Raw genomic sequence first — 20,743 nt, 5'->3', positions numbered from 1 at the left:
AAACTATGTGACGGATTCCGTCACAAATAGTTTGTGTTGTCATGAATCCGTCAATAAACATGAAAATATTTTTCCTAAAATCTGTGACGGATGCCGTCATAAACAATTCATGTTGTCAATAATTCATCACCAATGAATGAAAGATTTCGTTATATATTTGTGTCACTGAGAGCGTCACAATTAGTCACCAATCCTCTGTCACAAACACTTTGTCACAAATTGTCTGTATCAAAAGAAATGTACAACAAAACCAATAAAATGTTCATATAAGTATATTAAGACAAAACCATTATCTCTGTTGTGATATTTCAAAAGTTTGCTAATATATCTAATGGTAAAAATATACTACAAATGTCGAGCCATAAATATCTTATAACAAAGACCCAATCTCTAAACTATTGTCCTGTATCACCTCCAACATCCGCAAGCCATGTTATCGTCGTTTATATTTCTCTCCCTCTCATCCCCTCAACCCCCACCAGTTCATCTTGGACGATCTTTCCAATTTGACAATTCGACAACTTCATACTATATCTGAGTAGCACGTGGTCCCTGCCCAACACTAGTCTCACATCTGCATCTTCACGAATAATCTAAACTGCATCTGACAATGTAACACAAAAAGGTGAAATTTCAAATAAACTAAGTCCAATTTTCTTACATAAAGCAGAACCCCAAGAGAAAGAACACCAAAAGAAAATTACCCCCGATCACATACCGTATACCAGTTACTATAGCTGTTAAGCTTCCGTATTGAATATCCTGCCATAAAAAATTCAACAAAGATCAGAAATAATAAGATCTGAAAAATAAAATGTGCCAATTAGAGCCAACCATCGTATTCTAAGATAGAAGACAAATATTTTGATTAAAAAAGGAACAACTATTCCAAGCAAGAGCATAACCAAAACCTGTAGAATGGCCTGATTATACAAGTACCATTTTAATGTTGGAACAACTTCATGTAGGTGTTAATGTACCCAATATGTGAAGAGGGAGACGAAACAGAAGCTGCATAGCTTCTGCTTAAAACGTCTTGGACCTCAGGGTCCATCTAATTAAAACACATTCAATAGTTTCGAATTCACATCATCCAATTATAATTACCTACAAACATCATTTATTGTTTCAGAAAGTACATATAATATAATGCATATCTCTTATGCCTCTGTAGATAGCAACCACAGGCTAATGTCATAATCTACAATTTACAAGGATTTATTTCAAAATAATGGTGGGATATAGCTAACAAATAGCCCCATACGCCCAAATTCAAGAGAATTTTGTAAAATCACCGAACCGAAACTTTTGCTGAATTAACCAATAAAGTCAAATACATCTAATATACACAATAATTTTCTCAATATGTATCAAACCATCACATTCTACTCGGTTTTCACCCACCTATTAATTTACAAGTCAAACAGAAAAGCTACGCATATATATATTGATAAATTAATCCTGAAATTTACCTTCATGCCCAAATGATAGTGTACCGACGAGGACAATCGCTCGCCGCTGCCTTATGGGTGTAGATTCATCGTACAAATCAATTATGGTTCTCCGCCACCACATTTGTGTTGTTGCCCGACATTATAAATCATTTACCCCCGATTTATGCCGCTGCCGCCATTGCCCTTTGACGATGAGTGGAGAAAAAACGTGAGTGTGTGCCTGTGATGTGCAAAACTCAAAAACCTAAATGGCTTGTTTTGGGTGGGGTTTCACTATGACGCCGTAGTGGGGGAGTTAATGCTAAATTATCATTAATTTATTAACTTTTAACTAGTTTTTTTTTTTAAATTCAATTGTTATCAATATCTTTTATCATCAGTTTGATAAAAACAAAATTAAAAAAAATATAGATATAAAAATTAAATAAGAAGGTCAGACCAATATTTTTTGCTAGAATTAGTTTTCATGCTCAAAAAATAAATTGTGGTTTTAAGTAATAATAATATTAATAATAAATCAAGAATCAAATTAATAATTTAGTGTACATTAAATGTGGTATTTTCAACATATATTGATATAACACTAAAATTTGTAAATAATAGATTTTCAATAATAAAACAAAACAAGGATAACATATAATAATAGTGTAACTAGCTTAAATACAGTTTTTGTGCACGCCATTATAAGAAATATTTTAATAAATTGACTAATTATCCATTTTACATAATTTCTATAAGAAAATCAAATTACTTGAAATTGTTAATAAATTATAATAAATAGGTTGCATTTGTTATATTATTCTATATTTTTTTCCTATTATTTTATTTTTTATGGTTTCAAAATATAAAATAAATAGGGCCGGTTAGTGACATAATTGGGATTTTAACCAACATGTAAATAACTTCTTCTTTTTTTGAGTAAATAAATAACATTTTTAAAGAGATATATATAGCGAACAAAGGTAGTGACAAACTATGAAGAAATTTAGATTGTGATGGATCTATGACTAAATAAATATTAGTAAGTGATTAATGAAGAATTTAAAATATGACGGAATTGTGAATGGATAATACGTGACACATTTGTGACGAGAAGGATGTTGTGACGGATCAATGGCACAACTCAAGAATATGACATATTTATGACTGAATTTTATGTGACGTGTTTGTGACAAAAAGGATGCGATGATGGATCAATGACATAACTTAGAATGTGATGGAGTTGTGACAAAAAAAATTGTGACCCATTTGTGATGAAAATGATGTTGTGACGGACCAATGACAAAACTTAGAATATGACGGTATTCGTGACATAATTACATGTGAAATATTTTTGACGAAAAAGATGTTGTGACAGATTTGTAACTCATACTAATTAAATTACATATCCATAAACAAATTATGACAAATACTATGACGGAATAAATTTCTGTTACAAATTATGTGACCGAAATGTGACCGAATATTTATTGTCACAAAATTCGTCACATAATTCATAACAATTGCGTCAAAAGCAATTGTAAATTGGTTTTATAAGAATCGATCACAAATTTGTCACTAATTCAGTCATTCATTGTGACAGATTTAGCCTGTCACAAAATTTCTGTTACAAAAGCCTTGTTTTTTGGTAGTGTGCTAATGATAATCCTTATCCTAATGGTAATGTCAATTTACTAATACCAATGCTAATCCGAATACTATCCCAATGCTAATGCTAATGCTGATGCTAATGCTAATGCTAATGCTAATACTAATTATAATCCTAATCACAACATTAATCCTAATTTTAATGCTAATGCTAATTTTCGTCATCCATCATAATGTTAATGTTAATCCTAATTCTAATCCTAATATTAATTATAATCGCAAACCGTATCCTAATCATTATCCATATTATAATACTAATAATACTCATAATCCTAATCTTAATTTTAACACTAATATATGTTAATGGTAATACTAATAATTTAGTGACAATGCTAATAATAATCATAATATGCTTAAGATAATATGTTAATGCTAGTGCTAATCCTAAAATATAATGCTAATTATAATTCTAATCCTAATATAAATCATATTCGTAATCTTATTCCTATTCATAATCCTAATCTTAATAATGATCATGATCTTGATCATAATCCTAATGTTGATCCTATTTTTAATTTTAATTCTGGTCATAATCATAATCCTAATATTAATCATAATCCCAATGTTAATCATAATCATAATCTTAATATACCCGTAATCCTAGTACTAATACTAACTATAATCCTAATACTAATATAATTCTAATATTAATATTAATTGTAATTCTAATACTAATTCTGACATTAATCTCGATCCTACACTACACCATATGGAGTTTTTCCTAACAGCAATATTTCGGATTTCTAACAGTCATTATCCATTAGAAATTTCTAACGGGCAAAATCCGTTAGAATTGAAATTTATTCGTTAGTATTAATAATAAGTGTTATTTATTATTTAACTAATTATTGCCAACGGTTATAATGTGTTAGTAATAGTTACACTTCACTTATATCCTTTTACTATTTTTTTTTTTTATTATTATTATTATTATTATTATTATTATTATTATTATTATTATTATTATTATTATTATTATTATTATTATTATTATTATTATTATTATTATTATTATTATTATTATTATTATTATTATTATTATTATTATTATTATTATTATTATTATTATTATTATTATTATTATTATTATTATTATTATTATTATTATTATTATTATTATTATTATTATTATTATTATTATATTCTTTAAAAAATAAGAAAACTTATTTATCAAAAATATTCTTCTATTTATTATTAATTGAAAAAACCAACCATATCCCCTTCCATAGTCTGAGAGCCGTCTGAGAGAAACAGGGCAGCGGCACAATCATCCCCTTCCATAGTCTGAAGAAAGTGAGAATTAAAGAATATCGCACGACGCGGGCACCGGAAGTCCGGAACGGCAGCGGCACCACCATCACCGCAAAAGAGCCCATCGCTTTTTCGTCCTCAACACACTGAGACTTACATCGTCGGCGATTTTGGTTCTAGGGTTTGGGGTTTCTACTTTTTCTTTAACCACCGGCCATGACACACAACTCCTGTTCAAAATTTCCATCGATGAACAACATAAACGGCTGTGATAATTTAAGGTAATTGTTTAATTACAATTCCCTTATTCTTTATATTCAAGCTTTAATTTCTCTGTAATACATTACTTTTTCTATACCAAGAAATCTGAAAATTAGGTTTTACAATTTTCATGATTATTTTGTTTGTTGGAATGTTATGAAGTTATAGATTGGAAAAAATATTCTGGAGCCCTTAACTCCTTAAGCATTGAAGTATTGAAGGGTGTAATTTAGTGCTTAAGTTTGATTAACTAGAAAAAATAGATCTGATTCCTGGAATTCTTCAATTATTTATATCTAAGAGATATGTTGTTAGCATTTATTTCTCTTTCTTAGTTGTTCTTATTGTTTCTTTTCAGATTTTTGCTCTGAATTGTTATTTCCGTATGTTAATACTTGCCAAGTCATTTGCATTGAAGAATGAGGTCCAAGGAATGTATGGGTGAGAAATTGGTACTTTTTAATTTTCCATCATTTATTATTTGAGATTACATTCCAGTAGACTTCTCACACTGTTGGTTAAACTTTGTTGATTCCTCTCACTAGACTAGATGGTTTTATTTACAGAACGAGCAAAAGTTATGCCTTTTTGGTTTTGCTTTAGTGTTTTGATACGTCTTTTGTCATAGAAAATGCCAAATCTATATCAAGTTGCTTCTATTTATTTGCCTAGCTTGTGTTGACCAATGTTTTATTTCTGGGCAAGAATGAACATCACCTTTTGCCATAAGAAATATTTGTCTCTGTTTATGCCTGTGGTTTTTTATAGGTGATTGTATGTATCTTTTTTTTTTCATAAGAACGCATGGAGATCTGGTAATATTGAAGATCATACTACAAACTTATAAACAATCTACTGATAAGAATGATGAGTATTTTGTTCGTGACAACAAATAATATTGGATATAGTCGATGATGAAGATTTAAACCTAAGGTACGTGTTATTTCAGCGATAAGCATCCATCATATTAATGAATATAAGGCCTCGTTAAATGACAGCAAATTCTATTTATGTTTGAGACCTTTTTGGCATACCAAATGGTAATTTATTATTATGTTACGATATGTTAATCAAGTTGAAATTGTTTCTCTTATTCAGTTTTATAAGAATATAACGGCGCTGGGGCTCTCCAAGTTCAATCCCTTTCATCATTTGTATATATAAGTATAACCACTGGATTTTGATGCATTCTTCAACAAGGTGAGATCATACCATTTGTATATATTTTTCTCGTCTGTTTTGAAGCTTAGTCTAAACTTCTTTTGCACAAATAGTAGTTAGTTAAAGGAAACGTTGATTGATTGGTATAAATTAAACCCATTAATACTATTTGATTTTAATTGGAGTTCGGTTCTGCTTTATATGATTGATATATTGTTTTATTTCAACTTAATCAATAATCTATTACTGACTTTGAACCGCCTCACTGAATTTGAATGGGTTGAAGGTCAAAATGTTGGTTAGTCAATATGTATCCATTGAAGTGTCTGACGAGATGATATTAATATTGTTTGGTTTAGTGTTCTCAGAATTGAGCATGGATGGGCGTTTTAATTTCTTATTTCCCTAACTTTCTCTATATAACTAAATTCAGCTCAAAATGCTTCAAGTACCAAAATTACTTGGGGAGCAGTCTGTTGATGGATTACGGAAGGATGTTTGACCGCATCAACTTCTAGATGGTGATATTATTAACAGTTTGATGGATAGAGAGTATGTGATACTCTGGCCAGACATGCAGGAAATATTTTCTTTGAGTCGAGTTAGTACATAATTAAGTTTATGTACTCCATTTTAATTAGGTAAATCTTAAGGATTTGGATTTAATATGTATGAATGGTGGTGGATGATTTATTGTAATGATGGATTGTACGTGAACCTTTATTGTACTTTCAGTCAATTGTAATATATGGATATTTCAAAAAATAATTGACATTCTATTATTTGTGAATAATAACGAATCATATTTTTTGTATATTGTGATTTTTTTTTTTTTTTTTTAATTTCGTTAATTATTCTAACAGCTATATCCGTTAGGAATTTAGGTACAAGTGTTGCAAGAAGAACCGTTACCAATGATATTTCTAACAGATATAAGCGTTGGAAATATTTTTTACTCCCAACGCTTATTTTATTTTTTGTAACGGTTTTTTTAATTGTTCTAACGGTCTATGTCCGTTAGAAATGTTTCGGACTTAATTTCTAACGCTGATTTTTTAACAGCCTTACTCCATTAAAAATATATTTTCTAACGGATAATATGTGTTAGAAAAAGGCCTTTTTGGTGTAGTGCTAATCATCATCCAAATATTATTCATAATACTAATCCTAATCATAATCCCAATTCTAAATCTAATATCCTAATGGTAGTTTAATATTCATCCTTATATGCCAATGTTAATTCTAACTATAATATACTAATTATGCTAATACTAATATATCCTAATGTCAATGTTAATACAAATCCTAATATGATAATGCTAACACTAATATGCTAATGCTAATAGTAATATGATATTTCTAATACTAATGCCAATTATAAAAGGCTAATGCCAATGCTAATCATGATTATCATCATAATCTGAATTTTAATCATAATCTCAATCCTAATAATGATCATGATCATAATCCTGATCTTCATCCTAATCATCATCTCGAAATTAATCTTGACTGTAATCTTAATGTTTATCCTATTAATACTAATATGAATACTAATATTAATATTAATACTAATATGCTGATGGTAATTTAATGTTAATTTTAATATACTAATGCTAATTCTAATGTTAATTCTAATACTAATGTGGTAATGGTAATAATAATATGCTAATGCCATGCTAATACTAATCTTAATATGCTAACGCTAATACTAATACTAATACTAATAAACTAATGCTAATACTAATGCTAATGTATATGAAAATATTATTAGAAATACTTAAACTCGATATTTATTAGAAAATATTATATACTCTATTATAAGTAACATATTTAATTACATATATATTGGGTACATATTATAAATTATTTACACATTTAAGAAACAAATATATACAAATCGAAATTGATTCCATTCAAATATGGCAAGAGTTAGTAAATAAGAACATAATATTTGATTCAAATCGAAATTGATCTACATATAATATAAAAAGATGATTGCATGCATGAATGAATGACATTTGTCATACCCACTGCTTATGTGTATCTTCAAATTCATTAGGTTGAGTTCAATTGCTAATGTGTCATCTCCAATTAATTAGGTGTATTACTCAATTGCTTAGTTGTTTTCTATATTAAGTATTTGCTTTAAGTTTATTCCCTTTTTAGATTTTCACCATCAAACACATATAGTATTCTTTTTACAATAATTTATATTGTATGTTGTAACTTGAAAAAACTAATGTATATATTACAATTGAAATGAAATTTCTCAAATATGAGTGATTATATAGCATATGAAACTATATCCTAATAGTTGTTAGGATGTTTAGATACCATGAGAGATAGACGCTAATATTTTACAATTCACAATGTATATGTATCTATTTAGGCAAATATTTTATATAAATTATTTTTGTTTTATGTTTTAGAAAACAACAAAAAACTATACTTTTGATTTACATATAGACACAAATACAATTTAAAGAAGCTCAGTATTAATGTTACCTTATACACACCATCGTTAATGTCATGGTAGTAAACACAACTAAAGTAAGTTTAGGGCAATAGGTTTTGTCCGTCTATAGAAGATGAGGCCATTTTGTAAATATAGAAACAAAGTACACATAAGTTGAGGCCATCTTAACAAAAAAAATACTATTAAGTTTTTATCTATATTTACTTGAAAGTTGAGGCAATTTTAAATTTAAGTTGGAAATATTGAACAACAAACAAAATAGGGGCGCAATATTCATAGTCAGCCATGATTGTATGACCTTATCCGTAAATAGTTAAACAATTAATGTACATATTACAACAACTTTTTTTTCAGATGTTACAAATACAATTAAATGATTATATAAAATTTGAATTAAGTAACATTTGAAAACAAACAATAGTCTAATATATAGTTCGTATTTAATCCATAACAAATTAACTAAAAAAAACAAATTTAAATTTGTATTGTTTAACAAATTAATATATTTGAAAACTTGGAATGCTATTAAATTATATACATTTGAAATATTATGAAAATTTGACAAAATTTTGTAAGGATTCAAAAAATGGAATAAAAAATTACGGATTGTAGAAAACTATGTATATTTTACTAAAAATATTTATTTGTCCAAATCTTTCATGAAATACCTCATGACCCAGAAGTATTTAATTCGAGTTGCAACAATAGTAATACTTTATTAAAATATTACACTTATTTGTTTAAGATTGTATTATTATAGTGTTAAGATAGTAATTTATTCACAAAAAATTAAGATTGAAACATAAAATAGAAAATTATAATGAATGTAAAATATGCAAACTATAAGAAAATAAAATAAAACTCCAAATTTTCACTAATGAAGCAAAAGTACACAAATTGTTTGTCTTTATTATTTTCAAAAAAAAAAAAAACATTCAAAAGATGATACATGTCAATTGTGGTGAAACTTGTACATACAACAATATTGTCCAATCCTCGTTTCCAAACAAAAGAAAAATAAGAAATCCTCGATTTCCACGTTTCCACATACAATGAAGGTTGTAAAAAGCGGTAATCGGGCCAGAGGCGATCGATCAGGGACCGACTTACGATTAATCGGTGTGGCGGTGATAAATCGAAAATAAATCGATTTTTAAAATTGAATATAATATATTTGTAGGTATTATTTATAAATACTCAAAATATAGATAAAAAGATATTTAAACATAGTTATATCTCCATCATATATATATATATATATATATATATATATATATATATATATATATATATATATATATCCTAATAACATAATAAAGATTTAATAATAATAAGATCATAATACATAAATACCCTTATAAACTATAAATAAAAGGCATTTTTTTTAAAATTACATATATTCCTCGCATACATCATTAGTTCTTTAACAATAATAGTTAACATAAACAAAATAAAGCATAAACTCATATTTTTTTATTAAAATTCCAACTTTTATTTTGAATTATAAAAAAAAAAACACCGATTTTTGACCGATTTTTGCCACCGAAGTTTGACCCGCCTTAAAGGTTTGACCGTCTCAAACTGCATCAAATCGCCTAAAACCGCCTCATGGGCAAAAAACCGATTTTTCAAACCTTTAAACTAAAATCGTAAAGGTTTTGGACCGCCTCCGTCTCGGAGACCGATTAATCGGCCGCCTTGGCCGATTTTTAGAACATTGCATACAATACATGATTCAGTGTCAATTTCTCTCATTTGTATTTGACAAAACAATAATCGATTTTTGGATAATGATAAATATATAAGTCAATTAAATTAAAAACTAAATACAAACTTTTACATAAAAAAATATTCATGAGAAATGTTACTGAATAAAAAATAAATAAATAAAATTACAAAAAGTATATGCAAACGGTAACAATGTAGCACATGTGACATAAGTTGAATTCGTAAACAACATCTGCAAAAAATACATAAAGAAAAAATATTAGCATAGTTCTTCAGTTAACTAAAAATATTAAACGAATTTAAACCATCTAAATTAAATTATAATACGATAAGTGCATGAAATCAATTGAAAAAAAATTACCAAAAAAAAAAACGAAAAACAAAAACAACTTGAATGAAATGGGTGAAGAAGAATAGTGTAGGGTGAAATAAATAGATGAGGGTTTATATAGTTTTGATAATTATATAGTAATTAGGAAAATTTTAGAATTCAAATTTCAAATGACATGGTTATAGGTGGAAAAAGAAAAAAAAGGTAAGATATCAAATCAATTAAATTCGGATGATTTGATTTATATTGATTAGGAATTGATTTTAAAATATTAAACAATATTTATGGTTATTGAATATTTTCCTTAAACTAACTATATCAATTAAATCTAATCATCTTAAATAGGTAAAGAATCAAATTCCATATCATAAAATGCGTATTCTAATTTTAGAAAATTTTAAATTACATAAAACATACACACGGTTTTTTGGTTTTTTGTCTTTTTTCCTTTTTTTTTTGTATTTTAATAATAAAATTATAAATTTCATAATATATTATTAATATGTTTATTTAAAATCGAATTCTAGTGCATTAATAAAATACATTAATGTAAAATTATAAAATTATATTAATGGAATTTAAATGATTGATTAATGGAATAGTACACAATCGGATGATATAATTCATAAAGATTAGTAACACTGCATAAATTTAAATTGATATAATTTCCAAAATTATCTATATTAATTTAAATATAAAAATATGGGAAAATTATTAATACTACATTTACATATCTACTTTTTTTTTAATTATTGGTTTTATATATAATATTAATTTATTACCTATCTACGTTTTTTTTTTCTCTAACTTTTATTGTGTATCTTTGTTTTATATATAATATAGATAAAAGAAAAAAATCAAATTATTATAAATAAAAAACGGAAAGATGGCAATATGGCATCGAGCAATATAATATTTATCTACCGGAAAAGTATTGGTATGTAATGATTTTAAATGAATCTCGTTTCTATGAATGTTGACTAATATATTTTATAAATTTTTATATTAAAATTGTTGGCAATAAATATTTATAAAGTTTTCATTTTAATTTATTGTGTGTGTGTATATATATATCATAAATAAATCCCCAAAAAATGGTATGTGTTGATTTTAAAAGAATCTCATTTTACATGAATAATATATTTACTAAATGCTTATAGCAAAAATTTCAAGTAATAAATATGACTTTTTTTTTAATTTATTAAATACATCTAAAATAAAATTTGGCAAAATTTTGTAATGTAGAAATATATTACTATATTTTAATAATATGCATAAGTATACTATTATATTTTAATATAATATTTGTACATATATATTTGAGCACGACATATTTCATAAACCAATATACACAAATTATCAATTTAATTATAATTACGAAGCAAGACTAATACACAAAATAAATTAAAATGTCTTAACATTGTTAAGCTCCCAACATTAAAAAAAAATCACAAAAAAAAAAAAAAATTCAATCAAACAAAAAGAAAACCTTAAATCTTCTTCTGGACTTGCACCATACACTTCAGTGACGTTTTTGTTGGGATAAACAAAAATTGATTAGTTTTCTTCACAAAATGGTTTCCAACACTTCTTGTTTTCCATCCTTGTACTTCTACGATTCTTCCTCGAATAAATCCCAAAGAAACATTTATATTTTTGGCCAATGTATCCAACAACATCTGCAAATTGCTTGGATATATGCTACACGAAAATTGATCAATGAACAATATATTATTAATTACATATTAGTTATAGAAAATATGAATATAACCTTTGATTTATGAAGTTTCAAGATGCAGTCACATTTTCTACAAATCCATAGACCTTTTCCATATCCAATATTAGTCGCTTATAATACATGACTTAGCAGCGTCCATATCTATAAATCATTAACAAACAAAAAACAATTGTTAGAGATATCATGTATACACATATGTAAAAGACGGAACAAAAAAAATAATGTAAATTTAATTATGATCAAGTAATTATCATGAGCATAGAAACAAATGAATCATAATGACTTATTTTGTCGGAAAAAGACATAATTAATATCGGTGTTATTTTATTTTCCCATAAACTGGAATACAAAAACAATGTAAAAAAAATGTAAAACATACACATTATTCCCCAAAAACGAAGAAGGCAATTTGATCGTTTTTCGATATCAGATTTTTTCATGTCTCCTTGTAGTATCACTTCTTGCATTCCTTCATAAATTTCGGCAGATAAATCTTTCCGCAAATGACCTGATTTGAACATCTAATAAAAAATAAAAATAACAATTAATTATCAAACAGAAATGCAAATGGTAAATATTAAACTGAAAACCATACACAAATAAAAAAATATTTTTAGGGTATAAACAATAATATAAAAAAAACGAAAATTAACTAAAATAATGAAAGAATAGAATTAGGGTATAAAACCTTTTTTCTTGCTGTGTGCTTTGTTATATGAATGGGAAATAATGGATGTGGAGTGAGCTATTTATACTTATGTTTTATGTAATAAAAGATAAATAATATATATCTTTAAGGAAATAAATTATATGCATTAAATTGATACAATTAAAATTATGTCATTTTAGTATGTAAGATTATAATTCAATATATTATGGATTGAGAAATATATTGTTACTAAAACAATGTAGATCTTTACAAATTAACCATAGTTAAAGAAATGTCATTTAATGGTTACCATAAAATATATATATCATTATGTAATATGTCATTTATTATGATATATAATTATATATATATATATATATATATATATATATATATATATATATATATATGTGTGATATTACGTACCAAATCTTATTTTAACATAAAATATGATTAATTTGTTTTAATAATTATTATATAACATAATTAATGATTACCATAATAATATATATAATATTACGGAAATATTTAATTCTCATAAAAAATGTCATTTATGGCATTATGATATATTCTAATATTACATTATGAAAAGTTATAATTAAATAGACATTAAATATGTAATATGTAGTGACACATGGATCATGATTAGGATGCCTACGTGGATGGTGACATGGATGACACATGTCGTAATTCTAGAACTAGGTTGTTTGTGATTGGTTTGGTTCCGTAAGAACTTGTAGACTCACGAAAATACCTAATGATAGAGTGTTGTTATCAATTATCATGATAATTCATCTTATACTCTGCTCCAGACATTTGACTGTTTTAACCATTTTCTTTTTCTTTTTTCTTTGTCTAGATTTTCCGACCCCTTTATCAAGACTGGAACTGCGACAAATATTTGTCTTCTTCTATTAATTCCTGGGTGCAGTCTTCTCCCTTTGAGGTAAGACACTCGCCATTTTTGATATTTCGTAAAGAAACCATCTCGAAGTATATCAATACATTCTCGTGTTTCAAAAAAAAACAAGAAAATCATATTTAATTTGTGAAGACAGTTCTATTACTCGAATAGGATATCTTTGGCCATTTCAAAATCTTAATTTGAAACTAATAAAGAGCTTCTCATATGTAAAATATTTTTGTGTGTTTTAAGGTTCAAGTCATGAGGATAAAACGATGCCCTCCAGAAACAATCAAGATTGTCCAAATTCCGACAGGAAGGTAAACGTGACCAACACATGCAATTGCAACCCGTGCCGGGTGCAGCTATCATGCCCTAAATATGAGACAGTTGTGGTTAATAAGGATGACCAATCCATCATTTCTGAAATCGACAACAACCTTTGAGCGTTTTTGATATGTTGGCGATCGTATCGAATTTTTACTCTACAGCTCGTTCGCATCTTGCTCCTAAACCCTAGTGTTCCTAGTTATATATGTCATCCTACATTTTTCATATGTTCTTTTGGGTGAAGAAATTACTATAGTATTATGTTTCTTGAATAGTGGTATTATACTAATTTTGAATATTTATAATATATTTTCTATACTCATCAGTCTAGTTCAATTTCAAAGCAGCTAACTCAAGTAAGTTCTGTTTGATTCGCTGATTTTGAAATGATAAAAATGAAAATGCAAAAGAAAATAAAAACAATACATATACACAGTAGCTAAATATTGATTAAGAAAAATCGTCTTCTTTACCCTTGAAGACGTGTTTGTTAACAAAAAAATGACCAATCTTTTAGGTGCAAATATACAAAGTTTGACAAGTATTTTATTTAGAGTAAATAGCACATAGCCCCTTGTGGTTTGACCGTATTGTACCTTACCCCTTCTGGTTTTATTTTAAGCACATAATAATCCCTTAGCAGGAAAAAGACAGTAACTACCCTCGCAAGTTTGTTATTATTACATGCCTACTAGGTTTATTTGTGCTTCTTTCTCGTGCAAATTATCCCATTTACGGGTGAAAGTCAGATGGATTGGATAAAAATAAGGCTTTTCGGAAAATTTGTAAAAAAATTCAAAAGTACAAAATCATTTCCAATTTCAATTCCAAATTTTTCACAATCTAAATTTTCATTCAAATTCCAAATCCAAAATTCCCGGAAATTTTGAAGTTTCGGAAATCAATAAGCTTTAAAATGTCAAAACTTAGCGGATTTTTTTCGGAAAAAATCGAATTTTTCGAAATTAATTTTGGACATTAAACCGGATCCGAAATCAGAAATTCCAAATTTCTTTTATATAATTTCAATTCCAATCTAATAAAATAGAAAAATTAAAGTTGGAAAGAGAAAAATTGTACCAAAATTGTAATTTTTCGGATCAAAACCAACGGAAATTGAAATTTCCTTTCCAACTTAGACCCCTAATCCCATCCGATCAAAATAATGACCAAATATTAATAAAGGGAAGAATAAAAAAACGAAAAAAATCGAAACTTGGAATTTCAGAAATTGAAAAAAAAGAAAAAAAAAATTGTGCGTGAAAAAAGGGAGTGGGGTGTTTTATCAATTAATTAAATGCTGCGGCTATATGCAATACTCATTCCACTTGTGTAAGACCAAATTAAAGAAAGATTCCAAAAGATTCTATTTTATTAAGATGGAATGACAAGTATGCCTAGGGGTGTAAACGAGCCGAGCTCGAGCCGAGCTCGCCTTATTTCGTGAGCTCGAGCTCAAGCTCGCCAAGGCTCGAGCTCGAGCTCGAGCTCGAGGAGCCTATAAGTTTTAGCTCGAGCTCGTATACGAAACGAGCCCGAGCTCGAGCTCGCGAGCTCGAGCTCGGCACAACCAAAAATCCATCCATCAAATTTATTTTTTCAATTAAAAAAGTAATATTATTCTTTTTTATTTATTATTAATAATATCTATTATTATATATTATTAATATGTATTAAAAAATATAGAGAAAAGGTAAAGCTCGCGAGCCTGCTCGCGAGCTGTCGAACAACTGAAATGAAGCTCGAGCTCGACTCGTCGAAAAGCTCGGGCTCGTGAGCTCGAGCTCGAGCTCGATTTTTCGAGCTCGAGTACGAGCTTTTTTCGAGCAAGCTTCGGAAGCTCGCGAGCCGGCTCGTCTCATTTACACCCCTAAGTATGCCCATAAACTAAATTGGTTTTTTTTTCTCATGTAAGACCAAATACAAATAATGAGAAAAAAACAAAAATCGACACCAAGGTGTCGAAAAACTATGCTACAAATCGACACTTAAGCGTCGAATTTCATAGGTAAAAATCGACATTGACATGTCGAATTTATAGCACAAATTCAAATGTCGAATTTTATACCTCAAAATCGACATCTAAATGTCGAATTTTATACCTCAAAATCGACATCTAAATGTCGATTTTTACCTGTAAAATTCGACCTGTACATGTCGAATTCGTTTGCGCGGGATTTTTTTTGGAAAATCGATATTCTAGCTAAAAAACCCATAAATGCATACATTCTTGAGTTCTTTCATCGTAGAATCTTCTATTTTGATGTCTTCTGACTCCATACTTGCCATCTTTGTAAGATTTGTTGAGTTTTGATGATTTTGAATTTCTAGGTTTTGTGGGTTAATGGAGGAGGAAGGAGAAAGGTCTTGTGGGTTTTGGAAGATGGAGAAGATGAAAGTTGGTCTTGTGGTTTTGTGGTCTTGTGATAGGTTTTTTGTGTTTTTGAATTTTTGGTCTTGCATATTTGGAATTTTTTATTTTTTAATAAATAAGGGTATTATAGTATTTATACATTGAAAATTTTAATTTGGTCTTGCACAAGTGGAATTAGTCTTGCATATAGCCGCAGTCTTAATTAAATGTCCGAGTTCTAGGTTTTGTAAAAAGACAAAATTGGGGGAGTGAAACCTCAAACCCACCCAAAACCCCCCCTAAACCTCCCTGCCGTCGTATCTCCGCCACCACCGCCGCTATGTGGTACCTATGCGTTTTCTTCCACAGACTGTTGGAATACAGGAAATCCGAGTTCGAATCCCTCGCCGGACTCTTTGAAGGTCGCGGCGGCGCCACCGCACTCGAATGGCGGCTCCCGGAGGACCACCACCCGGACTCGCCTTTCCATTTCGTCAACCTTCCTTCCGATGAATTGGCCGTTAGCATTGCCAGTCGAAGTAAGTACACTCCTTTATCAGTAGTTTTGAATCGTTCCCAAATTCAAGCATATATGTTTGCTGATTTTAGCAATTGCATTTTATCTATACATTTTTTTTTTAAATTATTATTTTTATATTTATTTATTGGTTATTGAAGTATATAATATATCGCAGGTATTCTTGTGAAGGGAATATATGAACTGTGGGGTGAAGGTGGGAGTTTTGAGGAACTGGAGGAGTCTATTAAAAGCTATCCAGATGACCGGAAGTTGCCGTACATATCTCCCGGGAGCACGTTCAAAATCACCGTGGAAAGCTTTGGGAAAGCGATAAGCTCCGAAGAGCAAAAAGATCGCATGCACAAGTTGGAATTCATTTCGTTTAAGGTTTCATTCTAGTAATTTTTTCGTTGTGAAATCTTGATAAAACTAATGATATGCAAGCGATTCGGCTGCGACGAGTTGGACCATGTCCCTGTGTTTGTGTCGTACGAAATGAATGGTTCTTTGAAGGGCCCTCGTCTAAACGTATTGATTGGAGATTGAATTCACTCATTATATCCCAAAATGACTATAACTTCTTCTAAAGGGAAAATGTTTTTTTTTTTAATCTTCTAATTAGCTCATTTACATTGGAAAGAAACTTAGGTTCATATCTACTTTCTATGGGTACCCGTTGCATAGAGTTATATAACGAATTCCTGATGAATATTGAGAATAAAGGAATACACTAGACAATGTTTTCTGTGGGAAGTTGTTGGAGTTGCTTCCGATCTGTTATTACGTTTGTCCATTTGATTTACAGTATTAGCAAGAACTACCTAAAGTTTCACATATGATATTAAGAAGTACCCGTTTGGATTTTGTCAGAATGCGCTCTCTGATAGTATAGTTACCCTCTTACGTTTTATCTGGCTCCTAGTTATGAAGATTAAGCAAGACGAGTTTCATTTTTTTTTTTTCCTGTTTGTGTTTGTATGCCATTCTCACCAACTTCTAAGTGAATATTTTTCAGGGGAGGGTGAATCTAAAAAATCCTGATCATAGATTCTGTCTGATGGCCAACAATGATTATGGATCTAATAACGGGCTTCCTTCTGCTGTCCAAATGAGAATGTTCTTTGGAAGGGAATTAGGAGGTGCTGATAGAAAGATCTTGCAAACTTATGAGCTGAAAAGCCGCAAATATCTTGGCCCGACAGCCATGGATGCTGAAATAGCTTTCCTAATGGCAAATCACGCGCAGGTCAAACCGGGGAAACTGGTTTATGATCCTTTTGTCGGTACAGGAAGCATCCTGGTTGCAGCGTCTCATTTTGGAGCAATGACAATGGTTAGGATCTTTTATTTGTTGCAAAACTCATTTTTTGTCATATTTAAGCATGTTGTTTTCTACTTAATCGTACTTTTTTTTTTCTCCACTTTCACTGATGTGAACGGTTCAGGGTGCAGATATTGACATTCGGGTAGTGCGTGATGGTCGTGGCCCTGAGTGTAATGTCTGGAGCAATTTTAAGCAGGTTCTTGCAGATTTTTATTTTTATTTACTTAATTTTTTTTACCTTTTCATGTGCCTTTTTTAATGACTGCTTCGTGTCATGATTTAGTATCACGGGCTCTGTTACACAGACACGGCAAACACATGAAGTTTCCCCGTGTCGGAAACGTTTCGGACACGAAACGCGAAGACACCTTTAAGAAACGCTGTTGGGCTAATATTTGAAAAGTTGGACACGCGTGTCAAGGGGAAAAAAAAAGAATTTTCTTTTTTACAAATCTGATTATTTGGGTTTTTGTGAAACTGGAGGAATAAATTGGAAGCTCTCTCTCATTAATCCGATAATTAATTGCAAATTTATTTGAATAAACGATTAAACGTATTAAATATTCATGTATATTTTAATATTGTACATAAAAAATAAAACATAATTTAGTAATAATTTATAAATAAACCCCTATATTTTTAATATTTACACGTATCCCCCACGTTCTCGTGTCCTACTTTTTTTGATTAAGTGTATCCCGGTGTCCGTATCCGTGTGTCGCCGTGTCCCCGTTCCCGTGTCTATGTAACATAGATCACGGGTCATTGGCAATATTTATAGCCGTCATGTAGTCATTGAAATGTTTTATGGAGTTGAGACTCATGGAAAATTATAAAGTTTTCAAGAAGTTATAATGCTATTGTTTGGCTTTCATTTATTATTTTTTAATTTTTTTCTCCGTGAACCTGATTGGTTACATGTTTCCACTTTGTACAGTATGGACTTCCAATGCCGATATCTCTATTAAGGGCTGACAATAACCTTCCACCATGGCGTTCAGGTTTAAAAGAGGTAACTTTTTTCATCCAATGGTTGTACTATATCTCGTAATATTATGCTTTCTTCAATTGTCACCCTAATGTTTGAATTCGAAATTTTGATGTGCTTTTGACTGTTGTCACAATTGACCGAAACATAAGAAGAAGAAAAAAAACATATCTTTTACTGTTTATTGCTCGACGAGGTTTATTGTTTATTTACTTATCTAAATGCAACTAAATTTCCTATTGATTAAACGAGTCCATTATTTTTAATTATTTTTTTTTCTTCATTTTTTGAATCTTCCTATGTTTCTCGCAGATATTTGATGCAATAATATGTGATCCTCCATACGGGGTCCGCGCAGGGGGGCGAAAGTCCGGTGGGCGTAAGCTTCTAAAAGGAGTAATCGGTCCTTACACAGTTCCAGACGATAAAAGAACCGATCACATACCATCAACCGCTCCTTACAGCTTAGTCGAATGCGTGCACGATTTACTTGACCTTGGTGCTAAAATGCTTGTAATGGGTGGGCGCCTCGTGTACTTCTACCCCATTCTAAGGGACGAGGGTTCGGGCGAGCCCACTTTCCCCGAGCACCCGTGTTTCGAAATGATCGCCACGTGTGAGCAAATCTTGAGCTATAGATACAGCAGGGTTTTGGTAACCATGGTTAAGGTTGCACCGTACACTGAGGATATCGAGTCTGCTGCTAGGGCTCAGCATTTGGAGTTTAGAGAGAACCATAACAAGTGGATGGAAGATGGGAATTTGCATTCGGCTGTTTTTAGCCCGGTGGATGACGTTAATGTTAACGGATCAGGGGAGAAGTTTAGCTCCAAGCCTAAATACCGGGGCAAATACGTTTAGGCTTTGATCTTCTAGCTGTAACAATAGCTAAATACATTATTTGTGTTGTGTATTCTGGGTTTTTTTTTTTTTTTTTTTTTTTTTAATGTAATGTTGTCTTGGGAGGGTTTAACTATTCAGAAATTTTTGTTAGAAACGACGAGATTGATCGATGGTTTGAAATTACGGTTCTTATGTATCTGTCTGAAAGCTTATGAATAGTTCTTGTTAAAGTTAATAATGTGATTAGTATCCACTTTAATAACTTATTATGTGGTTAAACAAATCGGAAATGACGCTTTTAACTATAGGGTCTCGAAAATGCTCCCTGTGTTCCACAATAATGGTGGGTTTAGAAAAACATAATTTACGATTATCTGTCACTTTAGAATTCTGATATTGCATTAAATACATTTTTTTCTTGTTTTACAAATATTTATTCAATTCTAATATTAATTCTCTCTATCCCATTATTAAATGATTAAATTTATTTTAGTCTTTTCAATGCATATTTTTTTCTTTCTAAAATCAAGAAACATTTATCGAAATTTTTAATACTTCTGCAAAACGGAAAAACACTAATATTTAGGAATATAGGGAAGTCATTTAAGAAAGGTGGTTGGGTTGGTAGAGTAGGGAAGACTTTTGTGCGTGTAACTGTAAAATAGTTAATAATTAATATAGAACTCATCTCTTTATCTACAAATTTATGAAGAGAATAATTAATAATCACTCAATCGCATATATGAACAAAAATACATGCAGAAGTAAGTCTTTTTTTGACACAT

At 29.6% G+C, this 20,743-nt stretch overlaps 1 protein-coding gene and 3 long non-coding RNA genes across 8 annotated transcripts; 3 read left to right on the top strand and 1 right to left on the bottom strand.

Annotated features, from left to right (window-relative positions):
- Positions 1 to 240: 240 nt before the first annotated feature.
- Positions 241 to 1,726, bottom strand: LOC148772131 (uncharacterized). Its single transcript, XR_016034080.1, has 3 exons — positions 1,473 to 1,726; positions 719 to 762; positions 241 to 604 (listed from the first exon to the last, which is right to left on the bottom strand). It is a non-coding gene; the product is annotated as an uncharacterized LOC148772131 (long non-coding RNA).
- Positions 1,727 to 4,293: 2,567 nt separating this feature from the next.
- Positions 4,294 to 6,588, top strand: LOC148772130 (uncharacterized). 5 transcript variants are annotated; one of them, XR_016034074.1, is made up of 5 exons: positions 4,294 to 4,633; positions 4,972 to 5,054; positions 5,413 to 5,546; positions 5,712 to 5,813; positions 6,208 to 6,588. It is a non-coding gene; the product is annotated as an uncharacterized LOC148772130 (long non-coding RNA). The 5 variants fall into 5 exon arrangements; XR_016034078.1 differs by having other exon boundaries at positions 5,382 to 5,546; XR_016034076.1 differs by having other exon boundaries at positions 4,972 to 5,065.
- Positions 6,589 to 13,480: 6,892 nt separating this feature from the next.
- LOC148772129 (uncharacterized) lies at positions 13,481 to 14,029 on the top strand. Its single transcript, XR_016030051.1, has 2 exons — positions 13,481 to 13,642; positions 13,853 to 14,029. It is a non-coding gene; the product is annotated as an uncharacterized LOC148772129 (long non-coding RNA).
- A 2,437-nt stretch (positions 14,030 to 16,466) lies between these two features.
- TRM11 (tRNA modification 11 protein) lies at positions 16,467 to 20,154 on the top strand. Its single transcript, XM_012973020.2, has 6 exons — positions 16,467 to 16,822; positions 16,979 to 17,190; positions 17,819 to 18,136; positions 18,249 to 18,323; positions 19,065 to 19,139; positions 19,428 to 20,154. Exons 1-6 carry the CDS (start codon positions 16,624 to 16,626, stop codon positions 19,974 to 19,976), a joined length of 1,428 nt encoding a protein of 475 aa, XP_012828474.1. The 5' UTR covers positions 16,467 to 16,623; the 3' UTR covers positions 19,977 to 20,154.
- Positions 20,155 to 20,743: the final 589 nt, after the last annotated feature.

The sequence above is a fragment of the Erythranthe guttata genome, chromosome 2 (genome assembly GCF_056151865.1).
Source record: "Erythranthe guttata isolate IM_541 chromosome 2, IM_541, whole genome shotgun sequence".
Classification (NCBI taxonomy): domain Eukaryota; kingdom Viridiplantae; phylum Streptophyta; class Magnoliopsida; order Lamiales; family Phrymaceae; genus Erythranthe; species Erythranthe guttata.
This window is presented reverse-complemented; position numbering and strand designations above follow the sequence as displayed.